This window comes from Anolis carolinensis, chromosome 3 (assembly GCF_035594765.1).
Source record: "Anolis carolinensis isolate JA03-04 chromosome 3, rAnoCar3.1.pri, whole genome shotgun sequence".
NCBI lineage: Eukaryota > Metazoa > Chordata > Lepidosauria > Squamata > Dactyloidae > Anolis > Anolis carolinensis.
The window spans coordinates 78,089,106-78,105,035 of NC_085843.1; the positions used below are offsets into that span (position 1 = coordinate 78,089,106).

The 15,930-nt window shown below is 39.7% G+C and overlaps 1 protein-coding gene and 1 long non-coding RNA gene across 6 annotated transcripts in view; one reads left to right on the top strand and one right to left on the bottom strand.

Annotated features, from left to right (window-relative positions):
- Positions 1-15,930, top strand: part of ttc3 (tetratricopeptide repeat domain 3) — a 98,828-nt gene that overhangs the window by 46,242 nt on the left and 36,656 nt on the right. For 4 of the 5 annotated variants that reach the window (XM_062977154.1, XM_062977153.1, XM_008107534.3 and 1 more), the window contains 10 exons: positions 1,702-1,821; positions 1,986-2,087; positions 2,711-2,803; positions 4,101-4,162; positions 8,514-8,650; positions 8,759-9,073; positions 10,299-10,568; positions 10,933-10,979; positions 14,009-14,062; positions 15,018-15,094. In XM_062977154.1, the coding sequence (XP_062833224.1) occupies positions 1,702-1,821; positions 1,986-2,087; positions 2,711-2,803; positions 4,101-4,162; positions 8,514-8,650; positions 8,759-9,073; positions 10,299-10,568; positions 10,933-10,979; positions 14,009-14,062; positions 15,018-15,094 (1,277 nt within the window). The remainder of the gene's footprint in view (positions 1-1,701; positions 1,822-1,985; positions 2,088-2,710; positions 2,804-4,100; positions 4,163-8,513; positions 8,651-8,758; positions 9,074-10,298; positions 10,569-10,932; positions 10,980-14,008; positions 14,063-15,017; positions 15,095-15,930) is intronic. The other variant, XM_062977152.1, reaches the window with a different exon arrangement.
- On the bottom strand, positions 12,035-15,022 carry LOC134297990 (uncharacterized). The gene is made up of 2 exons (XR_010004950.1): positions 14,289-15,022; positions 12,035-12,510 (listed from the first exon to the last, which is right to left on the bottom strand). It is a non-coding gene; the product is annotated as an uncharacterized LOC134297990 (long non-coding RNA).

Consider the following 15,930-nt stretch of genomic DNA (forward strand, 5'->3'; position numbering starts at 1 on the left):
GGAACTGCATAATATGAACATTTCTATGCAATACGGTGAACAGAATTAGAGAACGGTTGGGATTTTTAAATTTGTTCTACGTGTCTCTCAATTTTGAGAGCCAAGACAGCTTACAATATAGAGAAAAACAAAATTGAAGTATAGTTTAAAAAAAACTAAAGAAAAAAAACAAATAAGCAATTAAATTAAAAACATTCATTTAAATTAGTTTCAAAAGCATTTCAAACCCTAATAGTGAAGATAAAATGTCCCATTAAAAGGTCTTTTGCAGTAGCCAGTGAACAGCCAAAGTGTGTGGATATAGTATGCCAGTCCCATGCATATTCCAAACACAAAATCACCCACACCCAAGGGATATTTCTTGACCTAGTGAAGTGCTGCTGTCTTCATGAGAAGACTACAGAGAGTAGCTGAAATATTAGTGAAACTAATGTACTATCGAAGGCATCAGCATTGGTTGAAACTTTGTCTGTATACAATGCTGTTCTTGTCCTTAAGACTTTGGCTGTATAAGGCTGCTTCTCTCCAAGAAATACCAATTATTTTGTTTGTTTCTGTTTTCAGTTTTTCTCCATACTTCTGAGATGGCAAAAAGTAGATAGCATAAAATACAACAAATCTTGATAGGTTTATAGAATAAATTCATAGTTTGTTTTACATAGGACTGGATATTACGCTTTAATAGTTTTAAGATGTCTATATGTTTTAATTGTTTATTGCTTTGTATTGATATATTGTATTTTATGTTGTTAAATATGCAGCATTGAATATTGCCATTTGTAGGCCATTCTGAATCCCCTGCAAGGGTGAGAAGAGCAGGATAGAAATAAAATAAATAAAATAAAAGTAAATAAATACCTAACCTAAACATTTCATTAATATAACAGAATGGTGCAGTCTTAAATGCCAATGAAATAATGAAGATTTTTTTTATTTTACATCTCTAAAGCCAGCTTATAAAAATAAAAAAGTAACTACATATAAAATCATAGGTTACTTTATTTGGTAGCTACTTATAATAAATCCTGATCTCATCATGAGAGCATATCAAGGAGAAAATAGGGGGAGCAAATATAGAATTCTTACTGAGAGGAATGAGGCATGCTCAGATTAATGACACGGTTTGTCCATTTCTTCCCCTGGGAATATACTCTTCTTATTTATATTGCTGCTTAATAAATTGCTTTTCTTAGTTATTAAAGTTGAAAAAATCACTTTATTTTTCTCCATTTTCTAATTTATTTAGTGAGTGTACCTTTGGTATCTGTTGGGGTTTGTTTTCAGGATCCTTTGTGGATGGTGTTTCTCATGTAAAATGGTGAAAATAAAGCTTTGCTTTTTAGATTTTTTAAAAAGCATTTTCAAACCATGGATACAGAATCCATGCATATGGGGAACCAAGAGTATGGCAATGAAAAGTTGCTGGGTCGAGACAGAGCTATCATCAGTGTAAGAGACTTTTTTCTGCTGGATTGACAACGTCCTTTTCTGTCAGATGGTCCAGTTTTTTTTCTTCTTCCTCTCCATTCCTTGTAGAATTCAAAAGATTTAAAACATGTACTGTGAAAAAACATATGCATATGCTTTCATCCCTAGGGGAAAATATGCCCGTGGATTCCTTTTATAAATTATTCTTGATTATAATTATTTCAAACTTCATGGAAAAAGTGGCCATATTCATTGTTGTTCTCTGGTTTATAGGTAATATTACAAGATTGTATTGAAGAATGCAGGTTTCCTCCAAATCCAGATGCAGTTTGTAGCTATCAGCACTGCCGAGCACAAAAAATCAAAATCTATTTTAGTGATCCAGATTTCAAGGTAACAGAAGGGATTAATAATGTCTAATAAACCAGTATTATTATTATTAATGTTGACCTTTTCACAAAATACTTAAGCGGAACTTGTTTTGAATATCACTAAGTATAAAATACTGCTTTAGTATTATCTGCCTAATCCTCACGTCTCTGGTCTCCAATTCTCAGGGTTTTATACGTGTTGCCTGCTGTGAACAATGCATAGTAGAGTTTCATGTAAGCTGTTGGAAGAAGCTGAAAGCAACAAGATACAGTGATAAAAATGACAAGGTAACATCAAATGTTTAGTGTTTTGTTTCTGTGTGGAATATCCTGCTTGCATTGATATTGTGTTGGGAGCCCAAAAAACACACCACACTTGATGGCTGGGGCTTGTTTTCGGGGGGCCCTGCTGCCCTACACTATTTTTAATTAATGAGATCATAAGTTCACAGTCTTGGTGCTATCCTCGCAAAGTGTGAAAAGAGATTGCAAAGCTTCACAAGACTTCCAGAGAAATGTAAAGTCTCATAAGACTTAATGGTTTAAGGTAGCACTGAAAGTAGTAACAAGCCCCACCAGCCTCTGCTTCTGCCTTGCGAATGAGCCCCGTCACTTCAAAGGCAGAATTAGGCACCTGGCATGCTCTCTGTCCGAGATTCAAAGGTACAGTATTGTATCCATGGATCATGAACTTGCAGATTAGAAAGGTCCACTGTATGTGCACTATTATATAGCGAAGATATAGTTATAGCAGACAAGATACTCAATACTTGGATGCAAAAAGGACTCTGAACATTCACATAGTATGTTTGACTGTTTGTACAATACTTAAATTCAGTTTTTGAAAAATAAAATAAAAAATTCTGCAGTGTAGTTCTACCTTTAGGCATGTTTTCTGTTGATACCCACAGGATATTCTTAGAGAGTTGTGCCTTACTCCGGATTGTGGAGGACTCATTTCTAAAATTGTCATCATCGATGCTTCTGGTTTTGTCAAGTGTGAGGTAAGAATTAATTTTCTGTTATTCGTGTATTTAATCAATTCTAAGAATCTTATATATCTTATGTATTTTGTTGTTGTTGTTCCTGAAATAAGGGTGTGCCTTATAATCAATGGCATTTTACAGTTGAAAGAAATACAATAAAGCCCACGTAGTGTTCTACTGTATATGGACATTTTAAGAGTCAGTGCCCATAATTTTGGCATTTATATTTTTGTATGAAATTCCAGTATATCAACACTACATCAAGGCCACTGAGAGTGCACAGGTATGTGTGGCAATTTAGCACAAAGTCCCACTCAGTTCAGTGGGATGTCGTCTTAGGTGAACTTTATAACCTAAATATTTTTTGAAAAAGAAAGGTTTCACTTGTATCCATAAGGCATACCCCATTTACAGATAGTTTCTAGAGGAGTCTAAAACTGTAGTTAATGTGCACATAATGCCAGTTATGAATAAGAAATGGGGAATAAGTAAATATGTATTCTTCTAGCCCAGTTTATTTCTGGAATGAATTTCTATTGTATAGTGAAATGTTGGTGCTATTGTACTAGTGCTAATGTAACATTAAAGGGAGATTAGGGAAGGAAATGGAATTTACTCCAAAGGTAGAAGCAGTAGGAGGGAGTAAGTGTACAATCTACAATCTTTTATTGCAAGAGAGCCTTACTTCCTTACTAGCTTGTAGCATTACATTATCACTGGAAATTTGTAGCGCTCCAAATTCTGCTGGACTGCAACTCCTAGTGTTCCTTAACATTGGTTTTCCTGCTAAGTGCTTCCAGGAGTTGAAATTCGACAATAACTGAAGGGCTGCAACCCCCCCCCCCCCCCCCCAATGTTAAATCCTAGGTCAGACTTTCCTTTGGAGTGGAAGGCGATAAACTAGACCGCTGTTTTCATACTGTAATATATCTAATTCCCATGAAATGGTGGAAATCTCATTAGCAAAGGTGGCATAGTGGAGGGGAGGCTGTAAAAGTGGATTTGAATGAAAAAGAACTTCTTACGGTGTCTCAGAAAAGACTGAAACAAAGAAGCAGCCCTTTTTGTATTTTGTATTTGGGTCCTATCTCCAAGATACAATTATCTATGTATATACAAATAGAGGTATTTCAAAATAATTTAAAAATTCTGAAATCCAAAATGCTTCTATTCCAAAACATTTTGGATATGGCATACTCAAACTGTAATGCATTAATTCAGTGGTGGGGTTGTGTTATTTTTCTTTTTACAATTCTCTGAAATTATGTCAAGATTTTAACAATGAAGCTGTTTTTCTCCCGTTTTTTCTTTCTAGTTTGAGCAAAAAATAAAAAAGAAGACTATACCAAGACCTATAGTTAAACAAAAATGCTCCAGGTAAGTTTCCTAGTTATGTAAGTAATACAGGCTGCTACTTTTCAGAGCTGATGAATCACAATAGGTTTTCCTGAAAAATGTATTTTTCAAAAGAATGTAAGGCCAGTGGTTGCAACTCACAGAATTACTACTTTTGTTTCCATAGCACTTGTTTGCCAGACATAATTGACCCATTTTGTGTTTCAGTTTTGAGTTGTTCCCAAGAATAGAAACTGTCATAAATACAATTAGCGTTCATACAAATTTGTGACTCCTATAAATGATTGTGAAGTTAGGTTGCAAACCAATTAGAGAAAATAAAGCCCAGAACTCTTTAAGTATGCATGTAGAGCAATTCCTTATAGGGATAATGTAAATCATATATGTTTCTTGTAGAATACATACTATAAAGATTTATGTTTACTGTTATAGTGCCCTGACACTTGTTTTCATTCAGTTTTGATCTGAATCTTACATCTGCTCACCTGAATAACCTCTAACTTTTTTCATAATGCAAGATTTTATTGTCTGGGCCAATATCTAAAGGTATAATTCTTCTAGAACTGTCACTAGTAGAAACCGTTTCCCCAGAAAGTGTAAAAGGGAGGAATCGAGTGCAATCTTTGTTTTCACAACCTAAAAGCAGTGCTTTTGGATTTTTTTTCCCTTTCCAGCACATAAATGGAAACATAGGTGTTAACATGTACAAGGGTACTCTTGCAGATAGTGATAGTACCCTTTATGGAGAGAACATGTAATCCATAGTGTAATATGGACTGGCAATGCATGCACCCATTACCTTTTCTTCACATGGAAAATCCAAGAGAAACCAACTAGTAACTATTTTTCTCCATATACTTGATTTAGGCTCTGGATGGCAAAATAGTCACCTACATTAATAATAATCATAATCATAATTTTATTTTTATACCCCACCTCATCTCCCCGAAGGGACTCGGGGCGGCTTACATGGGGCCAAGCCCAGACATCAGACAATATAAAAACATAGCAATAAAACAAGTCAATCAACAATAAAACAAATCATAAAACAAATGAGGTCACATACAATAAATATGCTGATAAAATCCTGGGTTGGCTTCAAAAAGAACTGGGCCAAAAGTGCAAGTAGCGTCAGTACCATCAGGGAGAGGTAGATACCAGAGCTATCGTTCCCATTAAAGTGCTGAGGAAGGCGTACACAAGAGACTATTGCTGGCTAAAAAATTGGAGTGCAATAAAGATAAAATAGGCAACAGGTCGATCCTTTACTATGGAGATCACTCGCCAAAAGCCTGTTGGAAGAGCCAAGTTTTCAGGCTCTTCTGAAAAGTAAGGAGAGGAGGGGCCTGCCTGATCTCCCTGGGGAGAGAGTTCCAGAGCTGGGGGGCCACGACGGAGGAGACCCTCTCCCTTGTCCCCACCAACCGCGACTGCGAGGGTGGTGGGAGCGAGAGGAGGGCCTCCCCCAACGAGCGAAGAGATTGTGCAGGTTCATAGGGGGAAATGCAGTCACAAAGGTAGGTGGGTCCCAAATCGTTTAGGGCTTTGTAGGTGATAACCTGCACCTTGAATTGGGCTCGGAAAATAAACGGCAACCAATGGAGCTCCTTAAACGGGCGCCCTGTAATTCGCTCCAGTTAGAAGCCTGGCTGCCGAGCGTTGTACCAGTTGCAATTTCCAGACCGTCTTCAAAGGCAGCCCCATGTAGAGCGCATTGCAATAATCCAGTCTAGAGGTAACTAAGGCATGGACCACCATGGCCAGATCTGACTTCTCAAGGTACGGTCACAGCTGGCACACAAGTTTTAATTGTGCAAAGGCCCTCCCAGCCACAGCCGACACCTAAGCGTCAAGTGTCAGCACTGAGTCCAGGAGGATCCCCAAGCTGCGGACCTGCGCCTTCAGGGGGAGTGCAACCTCGTCAGGCACAGGTTGCCACCCTATGCCCCGATCAGATGTATGACTGACCTGGAGGACCTCTGTCTTGTCAGGATTAAGTCTCAGCTTGTTCGCCCTCATCCAGACCAACACAGCGACCAGACACTGGTCCAATATCCGAGGGGCTTCCTTGGATTTAGGTGAAAAAGAGTAGTAGAGTTGGGTGTCATCTGCGTAGAGATGGCACTGAATTCCAAAACTCTGGGTGACCTCGCCCAGCAGTTTCATGTAGATATTAAAAAGCATGGGGGACAGAATAGAACCTTGCGGGACCCCACAGGTCAATGTCCAGGGGTCTGAACAGGTGTTCCCCAGCTTCACCAACTGAGAGCAACCCTCCAGGAAGGACTGGAGCCACAGTAAAGCAGTACCCCCAAGGCCCATCCCGGAGAGCCGTCCCAGAAGGATACCATGGTATCGAAAACCGCTGAGATGTCCCAAGAGTACCAGTAGGGTCACACTCCCACTGTCCAGTTCTCTGCGGAGGTCATCCACCAAGGTGACCAAAGCGGTCTCAGTGCTGTACCCAGGTCTGAAGCCGGACTGCGATTGGTCCAGAAAACCAGTATCTTCCAAGAATCCCTGGAGCTGAGAGGCAACCACCCGCTCCAGGACCTTGCCCAAGAAAGGGAGGTTAGAGATTGGTCTGAAGCTACTAACTTGGTGGAATCCAAAGAGGCCTTCTTCAAGGCTGGCCTCACTATGGCTTGTTTTAGGCAAGATGGAAATTTATCCTGCTCCAAAGAGGCATCAATTATCCTCACAAACCAATCTACTAACCCACCACTAGCCTGTTTTAAAAGCCAGGATGAGCAAGGATCAAGGGCACAGGTGGTTGCCCTCACTGCTCCAAGGATCTTGTCCACGTCATCAGGTTGCACTGCTCCAAGGATCTTGTCCACGTCATCGCTCGCAACAAAAACTAGGTCGAGTGTATGTCCAGCTTGATGAGTGGGACCCGATATAACTTGGGACAGTCTCATGGTCGTAATGGTGGCCATGAATTCTTGAGCTGCACCTGTCAAGCATGAATGTTGAAGTCACCCAGCACTATCAGGCGCTGGGAACCCAACACCACGCTAGAGACCACCTCTGCTAGCTCAGACAGGGAGACTGCTGTGTTGCGGGGCGGACGGTACACCAGCAGAATCCCCAAACTGTCCCGGGTACCCACCTTCAAGTGGACACACTCAAACCCGGCAGATTGTGGAACGGCGCATCCACAATCTGGTGCATCCACCAGGGCGATGGACTGCCAAAAGACCACCGCGACCCCACCTCCCCGCCCTCCAGGCTTGACCTGCTGATGCACCCCGAAACCCAAAAGACAAAGCTGAGTAAGACTTACCCCACCCAGCTCATCCAACTAGGTCTCGGTGATGCATGCCAGATCCTCCCGCTCATCCAGGATTAAGTCCTGAATGATGATTTACCGTTGATGGATCTGGCGTTAAGCAGCAGGACCTTCAGCTTGGAGGGGCTGCCAAGGAGGCTACCACACCTATCCTTCTCCAGGGTCGCAAGAACCCTGTTGCGCTTCTCCCTGGGAATCCGGTGACCGTGCCTCCCCCTCCCCCACACGACCTCGATGGAACCCACCCCCGGCCCCCACCCCCGAAGGAATCTGGCTCTATGGGAGCATTGTTAAAAGGTCCTAGTCAGCTCCTTGAATCCAGAGGGCTGCAAGGATTCCTATCTTGACTTGTATCTGGGGAAAGGGACAGATGGAACCTATCAAAGGGGGGAGATCTCTCGAAGAAGCTAGGTAGACTAATAGAGGACAAGGATTTTGGGCGGGATACGAAGGAGGGTTGGGCAGAGGTGTCTGAGTGAGAATTTACCTTATAAGAACTTATCTTATAAGGTAATGGTCTTAATCTTGACTTCTATCAGGCTCTTTGATAGAATTTGGGCCAAGGACCTCTGGATCACTCTTTTTGAGGTCCATCTGCCCCTGATCAATTGAGAGTCTCTAATTTCAAGTGCCAGTTGTTCCATTTGCCCTGCGTACGAAGGAGAAAAGTTCGTCTCCAGTGGAGGATTCATAATCTGCTTCGACGCTCCCAAATCAAACTCCATATTCCCATCCCTTCCATGCCCGTTTTGAACACCAAAAAACGTTCCCTCCCCCTCGACATCCCCATTTTCCAACATTACTTCCTTGCTAAACTTTTGTTGCCCAACCTCTCCCTCCCCAGCCAAATCTGGTGATTACAAAAAACTTAAAATTATGTACTGATTGATTAATCCTTAATGATCAGTTTACATGGTCCTTGTGTGAGAGCCGGAAATGATCATTGCATTGCCATTGATTTTTCAGGTCCATTAAGAAATTGTATGTGTTTATTTTTCTCAGTTAAAATTGGAAGATGAGCTGCTATTTGCACTTAGATCATCAAAAATCCTATAACATTTCTCTGTGATTTTGAATCAGTTCTAGGAACATTGAAAGAAAGCAACAGAGAAAATTGAAGAGAAAATTTATGAAAGAAGAGGTCTCTGTGCAATTAAGAGAACTTGCTGAAGCATTTCATAGAGAGGACTGTCCAGCAAGAGATGCTAGTAAAAAAGGTATATGAATGTGAATCCTTATTTTGGAGATGCTTTTGTAGTTATATGTCTGTGGAATCCTGTGTTTGTCTTTAAAGCTTGCAATTACTTGTGTTTGTTTTATCTTAGGAAATCTTGAGAATTTTTTCCCTGACGACTCGGTTCTGCAGCTTATTTTACGCCATTCTGTGAACATACGAACGGGTGTACACGATGCCTTCAAGCTTCTTAATGAATTGCTTTCATGGTCGGTACTTAGTGAAGAGAAATTTGCAGAATTTTCTACAAGTTGTGGATCATCAACTGAAGTAATGGACCAGCTCATACACCTTTTAGCTGCTAAAAATGAGAGAGTGAAGACAAGAATTTTTGTTCATGTTTTAAGCGAGCTTGAAGAAGTAGAACCTAAATTACATGACTGGATGAAACATCTTGACAATAATGGTAAGCGTGTGTTTGTTGTGGCTAGACAACAGTTTAACTGAATACCAAAAATAGTCATTTATAATTCCAGAAATTACAGTAAAAATGAAAGGTCTAAAAGAAAGGTCAACTCAAGAATGATCAAGGGCCCTACAAACATTACTGGGATCATAGTTGGGTTGTACTTTATCCAGCCCTACTTCATAAGATAGGAAAGCTGTGCCCATAATAATATGTATCCAATTTTTTGTGAGGGAAAGTGATCTCCAGAGGCTTCTACTAATGTGCAAGCGTGTAGGTGATTTTCCTGATGACATATCACACTCCTTGATGTTCCAGAGGATCTCTCATCCATCCAGAGTGTAGGCAGCAGTGGAGAGAGCAAGGAGAAAAGTCTCATTCCCACACCCTTCAGTTAGTAGGAGCCTCGCTTCCAAATAGTTAAATACAACTTATTGATGTCATTTATAGCCCTGCCTGTGCCAACATAAATCATTGACTCCACATCTCCATCAGTTTTGTATCAGGAACTGTCATTTAAATGATTTTAAATACCAACTGCCTGTGCATCATCTCCTGTCTTTTGTTGATCTGAAATGTGTTAGGTGTATAACTTTCCTTAACATTATTAAGCATTCTCAGAATGGCCAGGAGGAGCAATCCACTACAATTGGCTTTTACCCCTGTGCTCCAACCAGAATGGCGGGATCCAAAATTCTTTTTCAGTTGAGTCATTAAGACCCTGCCCCCTTCTCCAACAGTTGTTTCAGCCCTGCCTTACCAACCGGTGGTGTTCTCACTTTGGAGGCATTGCCTCTGAGTTCCAGGTTTCAAAATGGCTGATGTCTTCAAAATGACAGTTGCAGCTTTTCAGGAGAGCTATTATTGCTACTGCACTGTTCTTCTCAACTCTGAGGTCCAGTTTTCAAAAATCATGTTACAGCTTCTCCTTTGTGGTCTCTGTGAAATCGCACATATGTGCATGCGCATGCACAGCAGTTTCTGAACCCTAACAGCTGTTCAAACTTTGGCTATAGCCCCGCCCACCTTCCCCAGAAGGCATATAGGCTCTGGGAAGAGCCCAGTTCCCCACTGCTGGTAGAGGCCAAAGAGAGAGGCATGATGATCAGTGGGAAGGATGGGCAGGGATCAACATTTACTTTGTGTGACTGTTTCTTCTGTTTTAGTTAACCTCTGTTGTTGCTACAACAATTGTAATACAATTAGTGCTATTAATTTTTTGCAGGTTTAAAAGCTACAGAGTCCTTTATATCTCAATATGGAGTCTACATTATAGAGGCTGATTTTAAAGTGGTAGCAGTTCTTTGGGATGAGAAATATGGTATTAAACTTGGCAAGAAGTTTGGCTGCACATCAGAAGACATGGATGAAATACTAGATTACTTAGAAAATTTAACAATGATAGAATCTCGATATTTACTATGGCTGTTGGAAGAGAACAGAGAGAATTTTCCATTTTATTGTCAGTATTTAGATGACTATTTTGATAACTGGGGTGAGTATTTTGACCAAATAACTTTAAAACTGAATCCTGTGCATCTATCTTCCTCACCTATTAAACCATCTTTCTAATACAAGCCTCCAGAAAGTAATTTCTCAGTGTATGGTGTAAACCTTTGAAAAAGAAAGAGTAGCTTATACTTTCCTTGGAAAACCTTAGTCCTCTTTGTAAATATTGGAATGATCGAATGGAGCTAGAATATTGGGTATCTCTGTAGAATTTTTTTTAAATGTATATGTATATAACTGTGAGGTGACTGGGTCAGTTATAAGATTATGGCAATATTGTGAAAAAATACTTTCATTTCTGTCACTTTGTCATTTTGCCTTACAATATGTAAATTTTGTTTTTGAAATAGATAATCCTTTTACTGTAGTAAGGAAGGAGGAAACTGAAACTACTTCAGTAAGTTTTTTTTCTGTTTTTGATTGAACTGAGAGATGAATAGTAATTAGAGTTCTTTTAAATCAGCTCAGGATAAATGATCAATTGTTTGTCTTCTTTATTCATCACAATTTCAAATATTAGCAGTATATGTCTGTAATAAAGTAACTAGAACAGGGGTCCCCAAACTAAGGCCCGTGGGCTGGATCCGGCCCTCCAAGGTCATTTACCTGGCCCCTGTCCTAAACTTTAGACTTAGGGTTGACCTAAGTCTGAAATGACTTGAAGGCACACAACAACAACAAACCTAATTTTGGACTATTTCATCATAGTCTGAGGGACTGTGAATCGGCCTTCCACTTAAAAAGTTTGAGGACCCCTGAACTAGAGTATATATGTGAGCTTACATTTACTAGTAAATTCCAAAGATAATAGAATAGATTGCATAAAATATTCTCATTTTCATGATTTAAAACTAAAGAATGTATAGCATGCCTTGCATAGGTGTACAGACAAAAAGGATAATGGCTGTTCCCATTACAGTTAAATTTCAGTATTTTCCACATTTTGGCATTTTCCATAGTATGTATTAGTATGAAAGGGGTGATTTACATATCATGATGAGACTAAAATAATAATCCTACCTTAACATAAAATAGTTTATGACATGCTTTTTGATTGCTCCCATTTATTTCCTCTTGTCGTTAGTTAATATTGGAGCTCAACACAGACTCCAACAAGGTAGAGTCAAGAATGAGCTCTGGTTTATGAGATGTCACACTAAATCAATTTTGGTCAGAGAATACCTGAACGTTTGAGCCATTCCCACTTGTTCACAATAAGCCAGCATCGTAAATATTTCTGGCCTCCCAATAGGCTTGAACTAAGGAAAAATATGTCCATGGCTTTTGATTTATATTTTTTGCAGCTCATTTTTTGCCACATAAAGAATAGCTGCGTATTAATTTTACTTCTTGCTCTGGTATAAGATATGCAAATGAGATTATTATCCTGTAATTTTGCTTTTGTCAGGACCCAGGCTGCAGAGCACCAATAACCTTACACAGAGGCCAGAATCTATCTAATATCTTTATTATAGAAATATATAAAGTCAATAAAAACAAGTGAAGAATATAGTTCAGAAGCAGACCTTTCAGATGAGGTCAAATATAGTCCAGAAATGTATTGTCCAATATAAGATATTAGAGTTCAAAGTTTTAATCCACTTGACCGAAACACACACTTTGCCAAGCAAAGTGTGGGGAAATGACAGAGTCTTTAAAGTCCAATGTAGCTTGACAACAAGGCTGGAAAATAAACTTGATTCTTGGCTAGATCAAAGACTTGAAACGAGGCAAACATGAAGCATGAACAAGGTCCGTGGCAAAACGTGAAACAAGGCAGGCTTGAAACTTGATCCGGAAAGCAAGGAACTGGGGTACGAAGTCCACACACGATCTCTCTCCTCAAGCTGATCAGTTGACTCCGCAAAGTTCCCCTTGCGACCAGCATCTATATCGGGTCTCGTTTTCCCGCCAACAGAACACTTACCCTAGAGAACGAGAAGCGAAACCCAACTCTGTCCAGATGCATGACTCCTTAGAATTTCCCAAGGGAAGCAGACCTAATCAGCTAGTTGTTTGGCAGCGATTCTCAGGCTCCGGCGATTAGCCTCTCTGACTCCTCTATCTCTATTATAATTGTCCCTCCGGGAAAACGGGGGGGGGGGGGAATTCTGCCCAAGGCCTGTTTGGCTAGATTCTTGAGGGCAAACATCCTCCAGGTGGATAGGCCCCGGCTCTGGATGAAACGGCAGAAATCCCATGTTTTCCTCTTCGTCTGCCACAGTAGTACTAGGAACAGGACTACAAGGCCCATGAGTCATCACAGCTTTTCTGTTTTAAACACAGATTACATTTGTATGGAAAATTTCCCAAGTAACTATTTTTACATATAATTTGTATTTTAAAAAGGTCGGTCATTTGTGTATTATTTGGTGTCACCTCTGCTGGCACCCTACATAAAGGGTGGCAAGTCTGATGAGACAGAGGGTGACTGAACACGTGACAGTGCTTGTACATTCCTATTAAAAATGTTAGGAGCCCCCGTGACCTAGTGGATTAAAGCCTTGTGACTTGAAGGTTGGGTTGCTGACCTGAAGGCTGCCAGGTTCGAATCCCACCCAGGGAGAGCACGGATGAGCTCCCTCTATCAGCTCCAGCTCCATGCGGGGACATAAGAGAAGTCTCCCACAAGGATGGTAAAAACATCAAAACATCCGGGCATCCCCTGGGCAACGTCCTTGCAGACGGCCAATTCTCCCACACCAGAAGCAACTCAGGTTGCTCCTGACACGAATTTTTTTTTAAAAAAATGTTGGTTCGGTTTCTTTTGATCAACACTGCTGAATGTCTAAGAAAGAACAAGGGAAGGTACTGTTCAGGCCAAGGCCTTGCCCTATGTAGGTGCAGGAGCACACAGCAAAAAGCTCTGGGCTCCTGGAGCCAGCAAGCATGTTAAATATAGCTGGGTGGGCTTAAGATATTGGCAGTTTTTCCATTTTTTGTAGAGATTTCCTGCCCCTGACCCCACAAAAGTGGAGTCCGTGAACCTTGTTTCTTTGATTGTCAAAGTGATAAATTGTGATAGAAATGAAAAGTAAAATTGTATCTACAGTAGAGTCTCAATTATCCAACATAAGCGGGCCAGCAGAATGTTGGATAAGCGAATATGTTGGATAATAAGGAGGCATTAAGGAAAAGCCTATTAAACATCAAATTAGGTTATGATTTTACAAATGAATCACCAAAACAACATGTTAGACAACAAATTTGGCAGAAAAAGTAGTTCAATACGCAGTAATGCTATGTAGTAATTACTGTATTTATGAATTTAGCACCAAAATATCACGATATATTGAAAACATTGACTACAAAAATGCGTTGGATAATCCAGAACGTTGGATAAGTGAGTGTTGGATAAGTGAGACTCTACTGTATGTGTTTTCTTCTGGAAACTGTAATACTAAACTTTTTTTTCTCCCCACCTAGAATAATGCTATCAAAGTTAAAAACAGAAATAGAAAAAAGGCAAAGGAATCAAAGGTAGATTTCTATTTTCAAAGAACATAGCAACTGTAAAAAAAAACCCAATAAATGCTTGAAAGTAGTTTGCTGAAATTAACTGTTACCAATGTATTTAAAACAATTATTAATGTAGGGCTGATGTAATTCTTTAATGCCAATAACCATAATATGTAACTTCTGTAATTCTGAGCATTATGGATGAATCATTTCTTGCTATTTTGACTCCTGCCTCCTGCAAACTTACCATTGCCTGGCTGCTGCAAAAAGTTGTTCCTCTTTGCCACTTTTCTTTCCGGGAGCCATAAGCAGCTATGCTGGAACACATATGCTTCTCTGGCTCAAGGCCTGAAGAGACTTGAAAGTACAATGAGGCATCTCCTTGAAACACTTACAGGATTGCAAACAAACTGAAGCAAATTACATGAGTAACATTGCCCTGTTGACAATTGTACCAGGACATCAAGGAGGCACTTCAGGCTGGTTTTAGGTCTCTTCAGCTTTCGAGCTGAGGTATATGTCTGGCAGGGCTGTTTAAGGTAAAAAAAACAAAAGAGAGAGAGAGAGAGAGAAAGGTAAGGTTAGGTTTTTTTCTTTGATGACAGGAGAAAGTTAGGATTGAAGTGAGTGGGCTGGCAAGCAAGCAAGTAGGCTTGCAGAATCAGTAATTGGCAATCTAATGTGTTAATACAGTTGCAAGTAGTGAGCAATAAAAATGTCTGACTTGTTGCATGGAAAATTTAAATGAGCAACACAGACTTCTTTTGTCTAATTTGGAAATTATTTACCGAGGGATCTAGTTTCCATATAAACACTTCCAAAGCTCGTGTCTTATGTGATATTTGATAAATGTAAGTTTGAGAAGTAATGTTATATCAAGAGACTGTTAAATGAATGGAATATTTTATACAGTAAATTTGAGATACCTGTCATTATACAAGCTGTTATATATTTTCCTTGTTCTTGTTAATTTTAGGCTATTTTAGTTGTACCTGGTGGAGTAAGTACAATAGCTCGAGAAGAAGATAATATATTTTCAGAAGAAAATACCTTGTAAGTTCTGTCATAAAAAGGTGTAGCCATAATCTAGCCAAAATCTAGTATCATGTAATCTTTTTCTATGTGGTTGGTGGAGCTTGATACAAGAACTGTTCACACAATGTTTTGTTACTAATTTCCAGTCAATTAGATACAGGAACTTTTTGTAATGCAAGAATAACATATCAAATATAGGACAGGTAAACGTTTCATAAAGGAATTGCAGAAAGAGCGGTATTTTTTTTGCTGATTCCCTCTCCTTCCCGCAGTTCCTTGTTCTCTTATCTCCTTCAGAAAATTTAAGACTCCTTTGAAACAGCATAAAAGGTGGGGAAGGAGAAATACGAGATTGCTAAAAATGTTTCTGTCTCAATTCTGCTAATAGATTCTGCTGACTCAAAGCAGTTGCCTGCAGGCAGTGAGACACAAATGGATGCATCCCAATCTGTATAAACAAGAAGAAACTTGTAACAAGTGAAACCATAGATTACTTAGTGGATGCGAAAATCGTAGATATAGTTTGGAAGTATTGGGAACACCATAATTGTTCACTTTTACAATTCTGTGTTTTCTTTGTACCTTGAAAAGTAGTGAATGGAGTGGAACAAGAAAGGAGAGAGAACAAAAAGAGAACATGTTTCAAAATGCAAAACCCAACCAAAAAACATACACATAATGTTAAAGTACCTAATATATTTCAGCCCAGTGCCTAGGGTCTTCCTTATATGTATATATGTATAACAAAGTATAAACAAACCCTAGTGGCAAAAACAGAAGACTCCCTGCCTAGTAATCCTTAGGTTATCACTAAGTCTATACAGGACATAGTACTGACTTCAATATTTTTTGCA